Here is a 17,646-nt window from a genome sequence, read left to right as displayed (position 1 = left end):
TCTTTTCACTTTGTGACCTTGGTTTATCTGCTAACAGGTCCAGGAAATTCACCTTTTCCCTCGATGCTTTGTCTCTTACTTTCTCTCTCTCTCTTTTGAATCCTCACTCGAGGATATATATTTTTTATTGATTTGAGAGAGAGAGGGAGAGAGAGAAACATAGATTGGTTGCCTCCACTATGTGCCCCAACCGGGGATTGAACCCACCACCTAGGTATGTGCCCCGACAGGGACTCGAACCCTGGCACACAGGACGGCGCCCCAACTGAGCCCCGCGCTGGGCCTTTCTCGCTCTCTTACAACATCATCATGTCTAAGCTGAGACTAGCAGGATGAGGAGGATTTCGCCAGATTGAGGAAACAGTTTGAGTTGAAGAAACAGACTGTCTGAAAGCTTGAGGGTGAGTAAAACTAGGGGGACCTGAACGCTGAGAGTGACATCTGCTCTGGAGTACACGGTCCCTGTTTAGCTCAATTGCTGTCGTGACTGTGGCCACTGGGATAGTTCCCAGACTTTTCTACAATAAGCAACGATGAGGCCCAGGTCCCTGACGCACAGGCTTCCCTACCAGAGCGTGTGTTTCCACAGCACCAGCCTGCAGCCAGGCGGCTGCCGGTCCTGGGCACGGGGGTTTAAATACCGAGCAAGTATTGCAGGATTGCGCTGCAAACGCTGTAGCAAGTGACTTCCACCGGCAACGTAGGAGTTTGCCTGTTTCTCCATCGTTGTCAGTATTGAGTGTTAATCACTTAAAAAATTTTTTCTGTTCTGTTGCCTTAATTTGAATTTTTCTCTGGCTGTTAGATTGTCTTTTCATGTTTCTTGGCCATTTGGGTTTCCTCTTCTGTAGAATTATTTAATTTTAATGGTTATTACTATCTACTAAAAGCAGCAGCAGAAGACGACAAGGGACCGTCTGGGTCCCCTGTGGACTGTGCTGGTGTTTACGACTGTCCCGCGCAGGGAGCCTTGTTACTCCCGCGCCGACGGCTGCAGGCGGCCCCGGGGCTGAGGCTCAGTGGGTGAGACCTGAACTAGCCAAGCAGGGTGATGCCCGGACCAGTGACCGGACATCGGCATCTGACCTGGCACTGCTAGGGGTGGCGGGGCTGCTGGCTTCTAAGAGGGAGGAAGGTGCTCACGGTCAGACCAAACCTGAGATCTGGGCAGACAGACAGGTGGAAGCCAGCCGCATCTTCAGCCACTCAGTTTCCCGAGTCCCAGGTACCATCGCTGGACACGACCACGGGGCCCTTTGGGTGGGAATGAAGCCACATTTCAGAAACAAGGGAGAGGTTCTGTGCTGTTCGTGATTGTCCAGGAGCACAGCTCAGCATCTGTGTTGCAAACAGTGGCCACATTCAGGAGAAACTGTCAGGAGGAAGCCCAGTATCTCTGGGCCCGGGGGCGGGGGGCTATCAGCCGGAAGCCTCTGCTGCGAAGATAGAAACCTGGGCGCAGGCCTCAGCGGGCAGGCGGCGCTCACCCAGGGCCCCCACACGTCCTTGGTTCCCGATGTTCCTGGCCAAAGAATGCCTAGTGCTGTTTACTCAGAAGCCAGCGCCAGGAATCTTAGTACTTATGTCTTAACAACTTAGTAGCCGTTTGAAAAAGACACACATATATTGAAAAGAATAAGTTTTTATTTATATTTTTATTTCCTTCTTAAATATCTATAATTAAATAATGCGATTTAATCGAGTTCTTGAGCACTACAGTTACTTACCGTGGGGGTGGGGGGGTGCCTTGGGGCCTGCGCAGCTGCTGGGAGCGAACCTCACTTTCCCGTCTGCATTCATTTCCACGGGTTACCCCGAGACCAGCTGTGCAGAGACATGATGCTCACTGAAAGGAATGCAGGGCTCCTTGCTATGAAAATTGTGAATTACTTTGAGCCAGTAATTCGCGTGGTGTCTGACAAATACTGACCATCGCTATCCTTCCCCTGAAGATTTAAAATATCCCACAGCCCCTCTCCGAGCTCACCGTGGCTCTCCGGGGTGCCCTGGAGCCCAATCTGGGACGTGCAGGCTGATTTGACAAGAAGTTGCTCTTGGGGGTAGTCTGGTGGCAGGGTGATGTCACCAATGACCCACCTTCTGGTAAGTTGCGCCTCATGGTCTCAAGGCCATGGCACCAGAGTCCCGTTCCTGCTCGACAGCGCAGCCATCCATTCGAGGAAGGAGGGAAGGGCAGTGTGCCCGGCAGAGCGCGGCCCGCTGGTGGAGGGCACGTAGGTGCCCGCAGATGCAGAGACGTCTTGCACTGTCGCCATCTGCACAGCCATACAAATTACAGCCCTGGTCGTGCCGGCTGGACCTGGGGCGAGGACTGGAAAGTTTGCCAGTCAAATGATTTCTTGGGAAGACATTATATCCCTAGCCCACCGATTATTTTAATGATTTTGGGTTTTTGCCTACGGAGGGAGGCATCAGGCCATGCAAAAGTTCTTATGTTGTGGAAATATCCTGTTTGGCCTGAATGACATTCAGTTTTTTCCCTGGAGAGCCACTGGTTTCGGAGCTACTGAGTCCAGCCCTGGCTCTAGGGAGGGAGGGGCAAGTCTAGAGCAGTGATTTTCTACCGGTGCGCCACGGAACACTGGTGCGCCACAAGAACGTTTAAAACATGCGGTATCTGAGTGTTCAGTCAGGGGCACTGACCTCTTTCCCCTGAGACTGTCAAATAAAAAAATGACAATAGCCAACACAGTAGCTGCCTGGTATGAATGAATCAAAATTATACCAATTTTTGTCAGATTGGCAAAAAATATATTTTAGGCATGGCACAGAATTGTAGTAATTAGTTTATGTGCCATGAGATGAAAAGGTTGAAAATCGTGCTCTAGAGGACTGGCACCCAGCAGGCCCAGGGGTCAGGGAGAACAGATACCTGGTCTGAGATTTGAACGAGGAGAAGTTGGCCAAGAGGGCAAGAGAACTCCAAAAACAAGGGACCGCATGGCGTGGGCAGAGAGGGGCGAGGGCACATGGCTCCCCTGACAGGTTGTTCAGGGTCACGGGCAGGAGACCAGCCTGGGTGGTGCTGGCTGAGGGAGCCTGGCTTTGCCCGGGAGGCGCTGAAAGGCTCCGAGTCAGCCAAGGGCATGGTTAGACTGACAGCCTGGGGAACAAGACCTGCTGTGGGGCAGAAAGGGCTCCGTGCTCACAAAACCCGTTCTTTTCCAGTGTATGTGGCACAGCCAGACTCCATTTCCCAGACGCTTCTGTGGTCAGGCAGAGCCGTGTGACTGAATTCTCACCAATCAAACACCGGCGAGAGTGACACTGGCCATTGCTAGGCCTCACCCGTGAAACCCCCTGCACAGAGCCCAGCATTCTCTCTCTCCCCATGTGCTGGCTGGAGATCTGAGGACCTAGAAGGTGGGTCTCCAAGAGGGAAGTGGCCTGGATCCCGGAGTCACCACCTGGTAAAGAGCCTGCTATGGGCCACTATTTGAACAATGAGTCCTTTTTGATTATATTGAGCCACTGAAATGCTGGGTTATTTGTTACACAGGTTAGCCTACTCTGACCAATACAAACTATATTAATAGCTACGCTTTATTGGGCATCTGCTCTGATCGCGGCACTGTGCTAAGCACACTGCTCATTTCACCCACAAGACAACCCTGTGGGGGTGGGCACCACCATGGGCCCGTTTTTTATAGAAGAGGAAACTGAAGCAGGGAGAGCAGACAGCGGGCAGAGGTGGAGACATCTGATCACCAAGCCTGGACCCAAGAGCCAACCTGTGCCCTGCTTGCTCCCTGGGTCAAAGGACTGGGTTCGAACGCAGTGAGGCAGGGAGAGCAGATGAAGGTTTATTCTAGTAATGCCCCCGGGAATGCCTGTCTGTGAAGTGGGGGAGCAGCAGGTGAATGACAGGAAAATGTTTGCTGTGAGTATCGGGAACATGTGTGAGAAGTGTCCAGCGCAGGGCCTAGCACCTGGAGGGCATATAATGAATGATTTTCTTCAAGAGCCTAAGCAAGAACTGACTACGGCTTGGGTGAGAACAGGAGAGAAATATTCCAGAAGCAGCACTTGGCAGGATTTGGGCAAGAATGAGGCAGATACCTTATGTTACAGTTTGCAGGGACACGGAGGAAGGGTACAAGACACATCCTGTGCATTGTGCTGTGGGTGTGGAGGAGGGAACGGGGTTCAGATGACCTGCAGGAGGGCAGCCTGCACCTTCCCACATAGGCTGGCATCCCACAGAGGCGCTGCACTCTGGGTCTCTGGCCAAGAAGGGCCATTAGCAAACTGTCCACCCTGTTTGGATGTACCAACTTCTGTGCCAAGGCAGATACTTTTTTATCTACATGAATTTTGATAGCTTCTTTGTACCTTGTTTTTATCATCTGGAAATGGGGTGAGAAGTAATGAAGACGAACCTCGTTGGGCTGTTGTGAATACATGGAGGGTGATTAGCACTGTGTCAGGTAAGTAGTGAGTAGTCAGTAAAGGGTGGAACAGTCAGTAAAATCCTCCCATCTGGGCACAGTCTCTCCGTCTGCACATACAAACCCCGAGATGCTATGAGCACTGAGCAGAACCTCTGCTGTCCTGTTCGCTGTGCCCTTCTACGTGGCTCAGTGAACACTTCACATAGGCGTTTAAATATTGGTTGAATGGATGAATAAGGAAACCCATCTCTCCTTCCTTCTTTCCATCCATCCACCCACCCCTCTAACCATGCATCCATCCATCCATCCATCCATCCATCCATCCATCCATCCACCCACCCCTCTAACCATCCATCCATCCATCCATCCATCCATCCATCCATCCATCCATCCATCCATCCATCCATCCACCCACCCCTCTAACCATCCATCCATCCATCCATCCATCCATCCATCCATCCATCCATCCATCCACCCACCCCTCTAACCATCCATCCATCCATCCATCCATCCATCCATCCATCCATCCACCCACCCACCCACCCACCCATCCATCCATCCATCCATCCATCCACCCGCCCACCCACCCATCCATCCATCCACCCCTCTAACCATCTATCCATCCATCCATCCATCCATCCATCCATCCATCCACCCACCCATCCACCCCCCATCCACCCCTCTAACCATCCGCCCACCCCTCTAACCATCCCTCCCTCCCTCCCTCCCTCCCTCCCTCCCTCCCTCCCTCCCTCCCTCCCTCCCTCCCTCCCTTCCTTCCTTCCTTCCTTCCTTCCTTCCTTCCTTCCTTCCTTCCTTCCTTCCTTCCTTCCTTCTTAGAAAGGCAGTTGAGTATAGTGGCTTAACTCAAAGGTTTTTTCCAGTTGTAAAATATACATAACATAAATTTACCACATCTGTCATTTTAAATGTACTTTTCAGTGGCATTAGGCACATTCACACTGTTGTGTAACCATCACCACCACCCATCTCCAGAACCTTTCACCTTCCCCACCTGAAACTCTGCCCACTGAACACTCACTCCCCATCTTACCCCCTCCCTCAGCCCCTGGCAGCCACCACTCCAGGCTCTGTCTCTCTGAATGTGACTCCTCTTGCTGCCTTGTGTAAGGGGAATCACACAGTATTTGTCCTACTGTGATTTAGCTACATGCTTTGCAATCACAAAAGCTGTGTGATCTTGAGAAACTTAATCTTCTTGAACCTCCACTTGCCCATCTGTAAAGTGGCTGTAATAAGAGTACCTACTTCCTAGGGTGGTTGTGGGCTTTAAATGAGATAATACATACAAGGCACGTAGCTGGTTCCTGGCACGTAGAAAGAGCTCAATACCTATCAATCACACATAGACACAGGCCATACATTGTAGACACTGCACTGTGCTTATTAAGTGTCTGGCACCGTTGGAAGCACCTTACATATACCTGTTAACTCAGTAACTTCACGGCAACCCAGTGTCACCATCATCCGCAAGTCACAGAGGAGAAAGCTGATGTGTGGAGAGGGTAAGTCAGTGCTCAGAGGTGGGGCTGAAACCCTGGCAGCCTGTTTCTAACACCCACAGCTTCTCCACCGGCCAAATTGCCTCTGTGGCCTGTCAGTGGACAGTCATCGTCAACAACTTGGTCCTGGATCAGGCGATCGGGATGAGTGAGTGAAGGTGTCGGGCCTCATGTATGAGATGTCTGTGGGAATCGGTGGAAAAACTCCTGAAGATGAGTTGGATGTCACCCTCCATGTGTGGTCCCAACCCATGGGGCAGTCCTCATGTCCACTTACACGTGCAGGTCTGCTTTGGACCCTGACTGTGACCGCGGGGAACTGGGCCCTCCCTCTCTGGCTGGGAAGGCCTGGAGGCTTCTAGATGATGCAGCTAAGCTGGCGCCTTCCCCCTTGCTTGGCAGGAAGCTCAGCAATCGTAAACCACCCCTTGCCCTGCCCAGTTGAGATTAAAAAGAAAAATGTTTCCTTTCCTGGGCCCCAGGGCCACCTCCCACCCAGCTTTACTGCGTTCTGGGCACCCTTTTAAAGGGCAGAGGCTGTGCTGGGAGCAGCAGCTCCAGTCGGAGATAAGAGTGTCCAGGAGAGCAGGTGCGCGTTCCCAGCCGCAGCGTCCGTGGGGACGGGAGCCTCGCTGGCCTCGCCCGGCCCCCCGGCCCTTCCAGACGTCCTGAGGATTAGCTCAGAGTTGGAGGGCGGGGGATTCCTCCTGGGCTGCCCTTCCTTCCGCACCCACTCTCCTCTCCCCTCTGTAGGCTGCCGCACCTATGGGCGACCTTGAATCTGGCAGCGGCAAGGGCAAGGAGCCGAGCGCGGGCGGCCGCTGGCCCGGGCTGTCCTGTGAGCGGCTGGGGCAGCCCTGCCTGGTGGAACTGCTGGGCTCCGCCCTCTTCACCTTCATCGGGTGCCTGTCTGTCATCGAGAACGGGCCGGGAGCGGGGCTGCTGCAGCCGGCGCTGGCCCACGGGCTGGCCCTGGGGCTCCTCGTGGCCACGCTGGGCAACCTCAGGTGAGCCGGGGCCGGGGAGCCGAGCTGCCGGAGGGAGCCCTGCGCACACACTCGGGATTCCCGGAGCACGTGCACAGCAGCGTGGGCTGGGGACCCAGGCTGCCCGGTTCACAGCCAGGCCCCAGCCTACGGGCTCTGTGACCTTGGGCAAGTCACTCTTCCAACCCTGGCCTCCCACCCTAGAAAATGGGAACCAGAGCGTTAGTTTAAAGTTATTTTTTTCACATGCTAACACGCATACTATGATGCTAACCTTGTGCCAAGCGCTGTTCTAGCCACTGCAGAGATGAACGCGTGTAACCCCAACAGCCGTGCGGGGGTTCTCTCATTACCCCGTCTCCAGCTGCGACAGGGAACAGCCTACCTTGCCCAGGGTTACGTGGCTCCTAAGCGGCAGAGGGCAGAGCCAGGAGACAGGCCCAACTGCCCGGCTCCAGCGCCCCACCCGGGAGCCTGGGGGGCAGGGGGACGAAGCGACGGCGGGGCTGCCTCTACTGGTCGCTGCGCTGTGTTGGTGTTAGAGTGGGCTCTGCTCCAGCCTCGAGGTTTCCCGGGGAAAGCACCCATGTTGTAGAGGGCACCCATGAACCTGAGTGGTCCCGGCCCATCAAGGGGTGACCAGGGAGGGGTGGGGGAGGCCCCTCTTGCACAGCGCCCATCTGGACAGGAGCCCTGTGAGGAAGCCCGAGGGCTTCCAGGAGAACCAGCCATACTGACAAGCGCCTTGAATGGGGCTCCTGGCGGGGTGATGGAGGACAGGGCTGCTTGCATTGAATCTCACTCAGGAGATGGATCAGAATAAAGAAATGAAAATACTGTTTCCCAGAAGAACAGATGCAAAAGAACTTTGACATTTCTTTCAAATGTCCCCGAGGATGTCCGTGGCATGAACAGCATGTGATCTGTTCCCGCGGGTCTGGGGTCGAATGCAGTCAACCTTGGTCACATCTTAGCTGGGTGGACGGGGCAAGTAGAGGAACCTCCGTGCAGTGACGTAAATGGGACAATAGTGATATCTGGTGTTTGCTGAGGGCTAACTGTGTATGTGACACAGTATGTGAGCACGTATGTGATACAGTTTGTGTGCATGTATTGACTCATTGCATCTTTGCAACAGTCTTATGATGTAGGGATCATTGAGGCACAGAAAGGTCGTAACTGGCCAGCAGTCACACAGCTACTCAGTGGCAGAGCTGGGATTTGAGTCCATGCCGCTGGCTGGGGAGACCATATTTTATGCACTGCCGGAGACTGCCTCTCTAAAATGCCAGCCTTTTATTTAATCATTTGCTTTTAACAAATATTTATTCAGCACCCACTGTGGCCCAGGCACTGACTGTGCTCAGTGGATCCAAGATAAGGTATGTAAAACACCCAACACTGCAGCTGGCACATAGTAGGTGTTCAATGAATATTTGTTGAGCAAATAACGAGTGAGTAAACCCAGAAAGTGTCTTGATTGTTTTATCGTTAATGAGTGCGAAGTTAGTCCTGGGAACATGTGTGGGGGCCTGGTTGAGCTGTGCTCTGAGTAAGCTTCTCTCCCTGTTGGGCCAAGTGAGATGGTGGAGGGGAGGCCAATGGCCGCAGAGAGGCTCTAACCCTGCGGTCTCCCTCAGAGGGCCTCCACCACGCCCCACTTCATCTCTAAGGTGTAAGGGAGCCCCGGCTGACCTTGGTAATGGACCTGAACTGAGGCAACGCAGGCCTGGCCACCTCTGCCCACTTGAGTCTGAGCTTCAGCTGGGGCTTCCAGATCTGGGCCAGATGAGGCAGATGTGGGCCCGAGACACTAGCATGCTGGACAAGGTCCTCTGCTCAGTCTCAGCTCAATGCCTTGTGTCCCCTGGGGCCAGGACAGTTGGTGGGCTCTTAATATCTGGGGGCAGTTTGGCTCTTGTGTGCCATGGGGGAGCTTGGGGTCACTTTTCCCCCTAAGGGGGTGTCCATTCCTCTCCATGCACTGGAGGAATTTAACAGGCCAACCTCTGAGGACAGTGAGACCAGATGGGAGGCTGGTGCAGGTACAGAATTGGGGCCTCGGGCTCTGAGGCCTAGCTACTGAGCATCTTGGGGAAAATGGAGGCTCTTTACCCACAACCAGTGGGGGGCCAGCCAACCTGAACCTGCCCTTTGACCCTAGGTTTGACTTTGTCTACCTCCCCTCCGCTCACATCCCAAACTCCAGGTCCGCATCCCAAACCCAGTCGTGAACTTCCAACCTCGCTCCCGATCCTCGGTGCCATCTCCAACCCGAACCCCTGCTCTCTGCTCTGTCTTCGACACTATGCCACTTTCAGAACAAGAGTAGGGGTTTCCAAGCTCACAGACACACAGAACAGATCGGCGGTTGCCAGGGCAGGGGGTTGGGGCGGGAGAAATGGGTACGAGCTTCCAGTGATAAAAGCAGTCAGCTCTGGGATGCGACGTGCCCACGGATGTGAGCAGAGTGCGTAACACTGTCTCGCACATTTGGTCGCCGCCGAGAGGGTAGATCCTCAATGTGCTCATCACAGGAGAGCTCTGCAGCCAGGTGTGGTGCGAGTGCGAACTGGACTTGCTGAGCAGGCCATTGGCAAGAATACATGCAAACACCGAGTCATTACATTCACGCCTGAAACTAGTGTAATGCTGTTCGTCCACTGTACGGCCATAAAAAGCCAAAACAAAGGAAAATAGGGTTAGTGTTGGTTGAGCAGTTTAACCAATGAGGATTGTGTGCTCAGGGCCTGGTTACTCACAGGGGGAGGCCAGGGACGCCTCCCCTGGCTACGGATTTGGAGTCTGGGGTCTCATTCTGGCCGTGGCCCCAGTCGTCTCTGAAGAGCTGGGAGGGGTTCTGAGTGGGGGGTGGAGGTGGGGCAGAGTCCGGAGGAGCTGAGAGATGGTTTCCCGAGGTTCTTCCTCTGGGCATCCTGGGGCGTCCAGGAGCTGGGCTGTGCTCCCTCTGGGCTCCCCCAGGCCCTGGCCCACCGCACACCTCAGGAAGAATGGTCGCGATTCTGTGGCTGATTCTCCTTGGACTGGGCCCTTGACTGACTAGCGCAGGGCCAGCGGGGGCTGGTGGGGACACCTTCCCCAGCCTGAACCTTGCCCTCAAGACTGCCTTCTGCTTTTGTGGGTGACAGTGGTGGACACTTTAACCCTGCGGTGTCCCTGGCTGCCATGCTGATCGGAGGCCTCAACCTGACCATGCTCCTTCCCTACTGGATCTCCCAGCTGTGCGGGGGGGTGATTGGGGCCGTGCTGGCCAAGGTGAGTGACCCCCAAGGGGGCTAGGCTGGTGGCTTCTGCTCTGTGGGGCTGCTGGGGGCTGGGGAGTGGGACTGTCCAACTCCTGTTCTCTCCAGTGGGACTGGGTGGGCCTTCCCTACTTAGGAGGGGGACACTCCCGGGGCCTTTGGTTGGCTCCAAACCCACCTTATTCCCTCCACATCTGGACAAACCAGGACAGCCAGGAAGCAGAATTCAGGACTAGAGGTTTTCCCTCCCGAGGCTGTTCTGGCTCTGCTGGCTCTAATGTTTCCCCTCCTGTTCACTCATTCACTCGCCCATTATTCCACAAACCCTTACTAAGCCCTGCCTGGGGCTACAGCTGATTCTCCAAAAACCCCGGGCCTCACTTCTCCTGTGCTCCCCAGCTTGGCCCCTAAACTGAGCTCTCCCCCTTGGGTGGGACTTCACCTTCAGGTTGCGTGGGATTCCCCCCATCCCAACAGAAGTCTAGCTCTTCTTTCCGAGGCAGGACTTTTACAGCTCCATACATAAGGCCATGGCGAATGCCTGCCTTCCCTCCCTCCCCCCTCCCCCCTCCCCCCTCCTCCTTCCCTCCCCCTCCCCCTCCCTCCCTCCCTCTCCCCTCCTCCTTCCCTTCCCTCCCCCTCCCTCCCTCCCCCCTCCTCCTTCCCTTCCCTCCCCCTCCCTCCCTCCCTCCCCTTTCCCTCCCTCCCTCCCCCCTCCCCCTCCCTCCCCCCTCCCCTCCCTCCCCCCTCCCCCCTCCCTCCCTCCTCCCCCTCCCTCCCCCCTCCCTCCCTCCCTCCCTCCCCCTCCCCCTCCCCCCTCCCTCCCTCCTCTCCCTGTCCCCTAAGTGTCAGTCTAACCAGGTGTCGGCCTTGCTTGGCCTGGGTGGGTGAGTGGGGAGGGTGGGGGAGGCCGCCCAGTTAGCCCGGCTGGGTTTGGACATGGCTCTGAGCTCTGGCCCATTGCAGACTTTGGTCTCTAGTCCGTTTTGCTGCCTCCCCTGCCCTGGGCCCCCACACCCCCCTGTTCCCGCGTGTCTTCCTCGGATCCCTGACGGAAAGCGGTGCCTGGACGCCCTGCAGCTGGGCCCCTGCAGACACGTCGCGTGGTGGAGACAGGGGCAGGGCGGCTGCATCACTGAGCTCGCCCTCCCTGCTCAGCTCCCTGTACATCATTTCCAACAACATCCCAAGAAGCCACCGTCAGTCCTCAGCGCGCCCACTCCCCGGGCGCGGAGCCGCGATTCCCCCCGTTTTGCGACTGAGGAAGCAGGCGCAGAGGAGTCGGTAACTTGCCCAAGCTGGGAGGAGAGGTGAGCGGCAGGGCCCAGGTTTGGGCCCAGGGCCCAGAACCGCGGCTGCTCCGCCGCCTCCCCTCCTGCTGCGGCGATGCCCTGAGGCGGATTTCCGCGGGAACCAGCAGGACTCACGCCTCGGGGCCCTCCTTGCCCCCTGGAAGGGACCTTAGTGGGTTAGCAATGCGCTGACCTGGTCATGTGTGTTTGCCAAGTTTGTGAAAATACGGTATTTTTGTATTCTTTTTCTCAAAGAGGGTCAGCTAAGTTACATAAGCTTCAGTCTCACTGGAGCCACTTCTGAGTATCCCCATTTTACAGATGAGCAAAACGAGGCCCACACACTGCCACATGGTGGGGACTGGAGGAGCTGGATGTGGGCCCGGCCCGTCTGACTGTAACCCTTCACTAAGGTTGCAGCACGTGTTTTGGGGCCCACTCTCCTCGGCTCCTGGCCATCTCTTCACCCCTGTGGGGCTGAGTGGCTTCTCTCTGCAGGCGGTGAGTCCTGAGGACAGGTTCTGGAATGCGTCTGGGGCAGCCTTTGTGACAGTTCAGGAGCCGGAGCAGGTGGCAGGGGCAGTGCTGGCAGAGGTCATCCTGACCACGCTGCTGGCACTGGCCGTCTGCATGGGCGCCATCAACGAGAAGACGCAGAGCCCTCTGGCCCCTTTCTCCATTGGCTTCTCCGTCACCGTAGACATCCTGGCAGGGTGAGTGCGCCTGGGCTGGGGGCCTACAGTGCCTGGCCCTGGGCTGAGGCTCAGCTCTGGAGGTCGGGCCTGCAAAGCTTACCGGAGGCACAGACTCATTTGCCAATAGGGGCCAGGAAGGTAATGCAAATGGGGGACGTGGCCTGGCATTAGGCAGACAACAGGGAGTGGTGGGGACTGTGGTATCTTTGGAGGCACCACATGTGGGAAATTACTGTTTTGTGGGAGTGAGGCCCTGAAGGAACCTTCTTCTAATTTCATTCCAAGGAAGTCAGAAAACTGGACTTTATGGGAAATTATTTTTGTAGTTTCAGCAAAACATTTCTGTAGGTTGTTTGTGCAGCCAGCGGGCAGCCAGGTTTTAGCCTGACTCACGTACCCATCGGCTCATTTGTGTTGAGCCCCTTGGTAGGCTTGGGAAGGGATTCAGGAGACAAGGTTGGATGAGATGCTATTTCTCTCATGTTATGTAAGAGCAAACTGAGGCTCAGACAGGACACAAGTGACTTACTGAGGGTCACTGGGCAGCAGCAAATTAAGTGACAGATCTGGGACAAGAGCCCAAATCTCCTGCTAAAGAGGATGAGGGAGCCCCTCCCTAGCGCCCAGTTCTTTCCTTTCTCCTGGACACAGTTTCCCGGGCTCCAACCTCGGGTCACCCTTGGGAGGGGCCAGGGCAGGAGCTGGTGAACTTGTGTGCGAGGCTGTTGCTTTGCTGCCCCCTAGTGGCCCCTGGTTCACTTACAGGCCTATTGATTCATGGCCACTGGACAGGAGGTGAGGTCTGCAGGACCCCAGCTTGAGTGGGACAAAGATTTAAACACCAGAACTAGAGAGGTGCTCCTGGGCCACAGTCCCCTTGTAGGAGATGCTGGGTCAACTAGACCAAACACCTGTGCATGAATTATATGTGAGACATGGGCTGTACATGTGTTTTCTCATTGGCTCCTGACAACCCATGAGATAGGCACTTTCACCTCAACTGAAGCAGAGAGAGGTTAGACAGCGGTCACCCAGCTAGAAATAGCTGGGCTGGGTTTTGGATCTAGGTCCGCTTGACTCCAGACTTCACATGATTGACAACTGCTTGACGTGGCCTTATCCACTTTGGAGAGCACCCGGCTCCCCTTCTTTCCCTTCCTGCCGACGTCCTGCCGACACTGAAAAGGGACTCCTGGTGGACCTTCTCCTAGTGGGGCGTGGGTGGTGGCAGACTGCATGCCAGGGAGGAGGAGCCTTTCAATTCCCAGCTAAAAGCCTCTTTAGCTGTGTCTTTGTTGGAACCCTCTGGGACCCCAGGATAGAGATGGTTTTGGGGAGATGTGTGACATAAACCTAGTTGGGAAAGGAACTTGAGGTGAGCTGGGGCCTGGCTGGGATCCCGGGGACTGGTGTGGCTGCATGTTTGCAGGGGCGCTGTGTCGGGAGCCTGCATGAATCCTGCCCGTGCCTTCGGACCAGCTGTGGTGGCCAACCACTGGGCCTTCCACTGGATCTACTGGCTGGGCCCGCTGCTGGCCAGCCTGCTTGTCGGGGTGCTCGTCAGGTAGGAGTGTGGCACAGGAGCACTGCCCAGCTGCTGGGCACCTGGTGATAGCCCCACGTGTCCAGGGCGAGAGGACTAGGATCTCACTTGAGTTTGTAGAAGAGAAGAGGGAGCCTTCTTCAGAGGGAAATATTATGACTCTGGGACCTTTGATTGCAAGTGACAGAAACCCATCTCAAGACCGCCTGTGCCATAAAGGAGAGCTCATTGGCTACATAATTACAGAAATCCATCTCGACCCAGCCTGTGCCATAAAGGAGAGTTCAGTGGCTACCTAATTGAAAAGTTCAGGGGTAGTACTGGTTCAGGCAGGCGCCCAGTGTTTCAGGGCTCAGTGTTTCTCTTGCTTAGAGAGACTTCCATAGAGGCAGAGATGCTCAGCAGGTGCAGAGAACACGAACAACAGCTGCGGCTGGTCTTGGGTCTGATGTTCATGGGTGTGGACTGGCCTGACCTGGGTCCGACCTGCCTCCGAATCACTCACTGTAGCCATGGGGTCAGGCACTCCTACTGGCTGTGTCTGGAGCAGGAGCCTAATCCTGGGCTTGGGGTGAGGTCTGAGAGCTGGAGGAAGGTCGTTCCCTGCACAGGGTTGCCCAACTCCAGGGGCCCTACTCACATAAAACCACATAAATGGTGCCCCCAGAGCATGCCCTTCAGGGAAGTCATTCCCGTAACGTACAGTGTGGACAGTGCTCCATGGAGCTGTGCAATGGGCAATAAGGTGGGTGCTATCAGAGGGAAACCTCTCCCTTCTTGGGAGCCTCTGGGACCGTAGGGACCTCTTCTTGCTGCCCCAGGTTGTGTGGGGATTAGGGTCTGGATTGGCACATGTGGGGCTCCCCCCTGCTGTCTGGGAGGGTCGGGCCCTGGGCAGGGCTGACCAGACGCCTTGCATCACCCTCTCTGCAGTCCTGCCTTAACCACGGTTAGTGCCAAGCATCCCTGATTATTCTGTCCACTGCTTTCAGGCGGCAGAGGCGAGCATCTTCAGGAAAAGGGCTGGGAACCAAACAGAGACTCTCTCCTTCCCCTCAAGGGGGGTAGCAATTGAGGCCGGGAGGCTCAGGAAGGCATCTCTGCAGGACTCTGGGCCTGGAGATGTTGACGAGGGGCTGGGTGACTCTCCCCGGAGACCTCACTGGGCCATCCTTATTGCAGGTTCTTCATTGGAGATGGGAAAACTCGCCTCAGCCTGAGGGGCCGCTGAGGCCGAGAAGGCGGACTTCCCGCTGCCCGGCGCCCGGCGGCTGCGCTTCCTGCCGCTGCACAGGCCCGGAGGCGCGGGGCTTCCTCCCCGGGGGCCTGGCTTCCCAGGCGGACAGACTGCTGCCAAGCCCCAGGGTGCTCTTAGTCCTGAGGATTCCCTTGTGCTCAGCAGAGTCCTCAGCCTGGGGGCATGTGGCAGCACTGCCCTGAGGAAGGTGGGAACAGCAGGTCAGAAATGCTTTCCTTGAGAGGGACGGTCCGGGGAGAGAGCACTTGGAAGAGGTGGCCGTCTGTCTGTGTCAGTTCCCTTCCCCACCCTCCTCCTCCCTCTCTCCTCCCCTGACTCCTCTTACAGAAGGGCCTTCTGTGGTCTAGGTCCTTGCTTCCTGGGCTGCCAACCTGGCTTTGCAATAAATAGTCCCATATTTCCTTCCACGAGCCCATTGACTTGCCTTTCATTTCAGAAACGGGCACTGCTGGGGAGGAAGCCAAAGTCCGCTTGGGCCTTGTTTGTCCAGAGTCTAGTTAAGGCATGAGCCCAGCTTAGAATCCAGGCCAACATGGGTACCGGGGTGCAGGCCACCTGAGCTGTCTCCCACTTAGCCTGACCCAAGGGAGCTCTGTCTGGAGCTCAGAGTCCAATGTAGAAACCAGTTTGGATGCTAGTGAGAATCAATCCAGATCACAGACATCAGAACCCTGATCACAGACCTCGGGACCCTGATCACCGACCTCGGTATCCTGATCATAGACCTCGGGACCCTCATCACTGACCTCGGGACCCTGGTCACAGACCTCGGGACCCTGATCACTGACCTCGGGACCCTGATCACTGACTTTGGGACCCTGGTCACAGACCTCGGACCCTGATCACTGACCTCGGGACCCTGCTGAAAGTGCCCAGGACTGGCCCACTCACTGCAGTCCAGCTGGGGATGAGTGGGGTGTGGGCCGGGCCAGATCTGCAAGGATTTCCTGAGCAAATAGACAAGGTGGCATAATAGAGGTCTGGAGGGACAGTGGCATTTGGATGGAAAATGTGAGATAATGCCGAGAAAGGGTAAAAAGGGACAAAAAGGCACATTCTGAACTCCCCCCTTGTCAGAGGTTGCATCTTCTCTGTGGGAATCTATGGGTCATTTCTGGCAGGTGACCATCATGGCCACATAAAGAAGTTCCAGGGAAAAACAATTTTCAACAACAAACAAAAAGCTCACTCAGTTCCACAAGACGGTCAAAGTACTCACCTGAGTAAAAAAAATGTTCACTGGAATGAAATCACCAAATATTGGTGACTGCCTGTTGAGAAAATGGACACTATATCCCCAAACATTCAGCAGATTTTTGGAGAAAAACAGAAAGATAAATTCGAACAACCACAAACCTAAAGAAAAAGAGGGAAAATAATATGATAAAATCAGAAATAAGCAAATTAGAACACTCACAAAGGGCAAAAAATATTGAAAGTTACCATTTCTTTTGGTGAAATAAATAATAAAACAAACCTTTGGTAAAACTAGTAACAAAATAGCTACACAGCATACACATACATACATGAACACACATACACACACATGCATGCCTGTGCAGAGCGAACACTTGCTGCTGTGCCCAGCGCTGTGCAGAGCGCTTCCATGCATTCTCTCATTTACTCCACAGCAGTCCTGTAAGGCAGGGCAGGGCACTGGGCTGGATAGTGTCCCCCAAGTTCAGGTCCACTTGGAACCTAAGAATGTGACTTTGTTTGGAAATAAGGTCTTTGTGGACATAATTAAGGGAGGGTCAATTAAGGTGAGATCCTATTGGATTAGGGTGGGCCCTAAATCCAATGAGTGTCCTTGTAAGAGGCAGCAAAGGACAGAGACACCGAGAAGGAGGCATGTGGAGGAAGGGTGGGAGCCACATGCTATTACTGGGAGTCACCAAGAGCCACAAGAGGGAAGGAAGGACTCTCCCTGAGCCTTGGAGGGAGCGTGGCCCTGCCAACACCCGGTTTCAGACTGCCGGCCTCCAGGGCCGTGAGAGAAGACATTTCTGCTTTTTTTAAAAACCAAGCTTGTGGTGATTTGTTAGGGCGGCCCCAGGAGACTAATACAGGCAGGCACTCCTCTTCCAAGGAGAAGTGGAGGTGCCAAGAGGTGACATTACCCAAAGTTGCACAAGTTGATGGAGCCCAAATTTAAGACCTGGTGAGCTTGACGCAGGGTCCAGGGTTTTGTCATCACACTTGACTCTTTCTGAAGAAGAGAAAACGGGGCCCCTGCCTTGTCTCCCACGTGTTTGTTCGGCCCCATTGAGGGAGGGACGGAAAGACACACGTCACAGCTCCTCTCGCTCCTGACTTGGGTTGGGTTCGCAGTCCTGGTCCTCGTGCCAGGTCCCAGACCACGAGCTCTCAAGAGGAAGACCGGCGCCGTTCACCCTCAGGCTCAGCGCTGGTTAGTGCTTGCAGCGCAGGAGGGGCTCAGTATCACCGATGAACGCACAGGCTGAGCCGGGGACCCCGCATCATTCTGTCCCGCAGAGTGGAACCCCAAACGGACCCATGCCTCCCAAGTTCACCTCCACCCCACAGACATCTTTTCAAGAACGAGGTCACAGAATTTTAAGATGCTAGAAGCGGGCACTCCACGGTAGCCGTAAGACGTACATGCCACGGGCTTGGGTTCTGGGGAAGATATGAATTTAATGCTCAGAACATT

The 17,646-nt window shown here is 55.2% G+C and overlaps 1 protein-coding gene across 1 annotated transcript; it reads left to right on the top strand.

Moving 5' to 3' along the window:
• Window positions 1-6,700: 6,700 nt before the first annotated feature.
• Window positions 6,701-14,945, top strand: AQP8 (aquaporin 8; the record flags this gene model as incomplete). The annotated part of the gene is made up of 5 exons (XM_081132067.1): window positions 6,701-6,942; window positions 10,071-10,197; window positions 11,975-12,189; window positions 13,601-13,735; window positions 14,897-14,945. The coding sequence occupies 5 exons, from the start codon at window positions 6,701-6,703 to the stop codon at window positions 14,943-14,945; spliced, it is 768 nt and encodes a 255-aa protein (XP_080988193.1).
• Window positions 14,946-17,646: the final 2,701 nt, after the last annotated feature.

This window comes from Miniopterus schreibersii, assembly GCF_964146895.1.
Source record: "Miniopterus schreibersii genome assembly, chromosome: 3".
Taxonomy (NCBI): Eukaryota; Metazoa; Chordata; class Mammalia; order Chiroptera; family Miniopteridae; genus Miniopterus; species Miniopterus schreibersii.
This window is presented reverse-complemented; position numbering and strand designations above follow the sequence as displayed.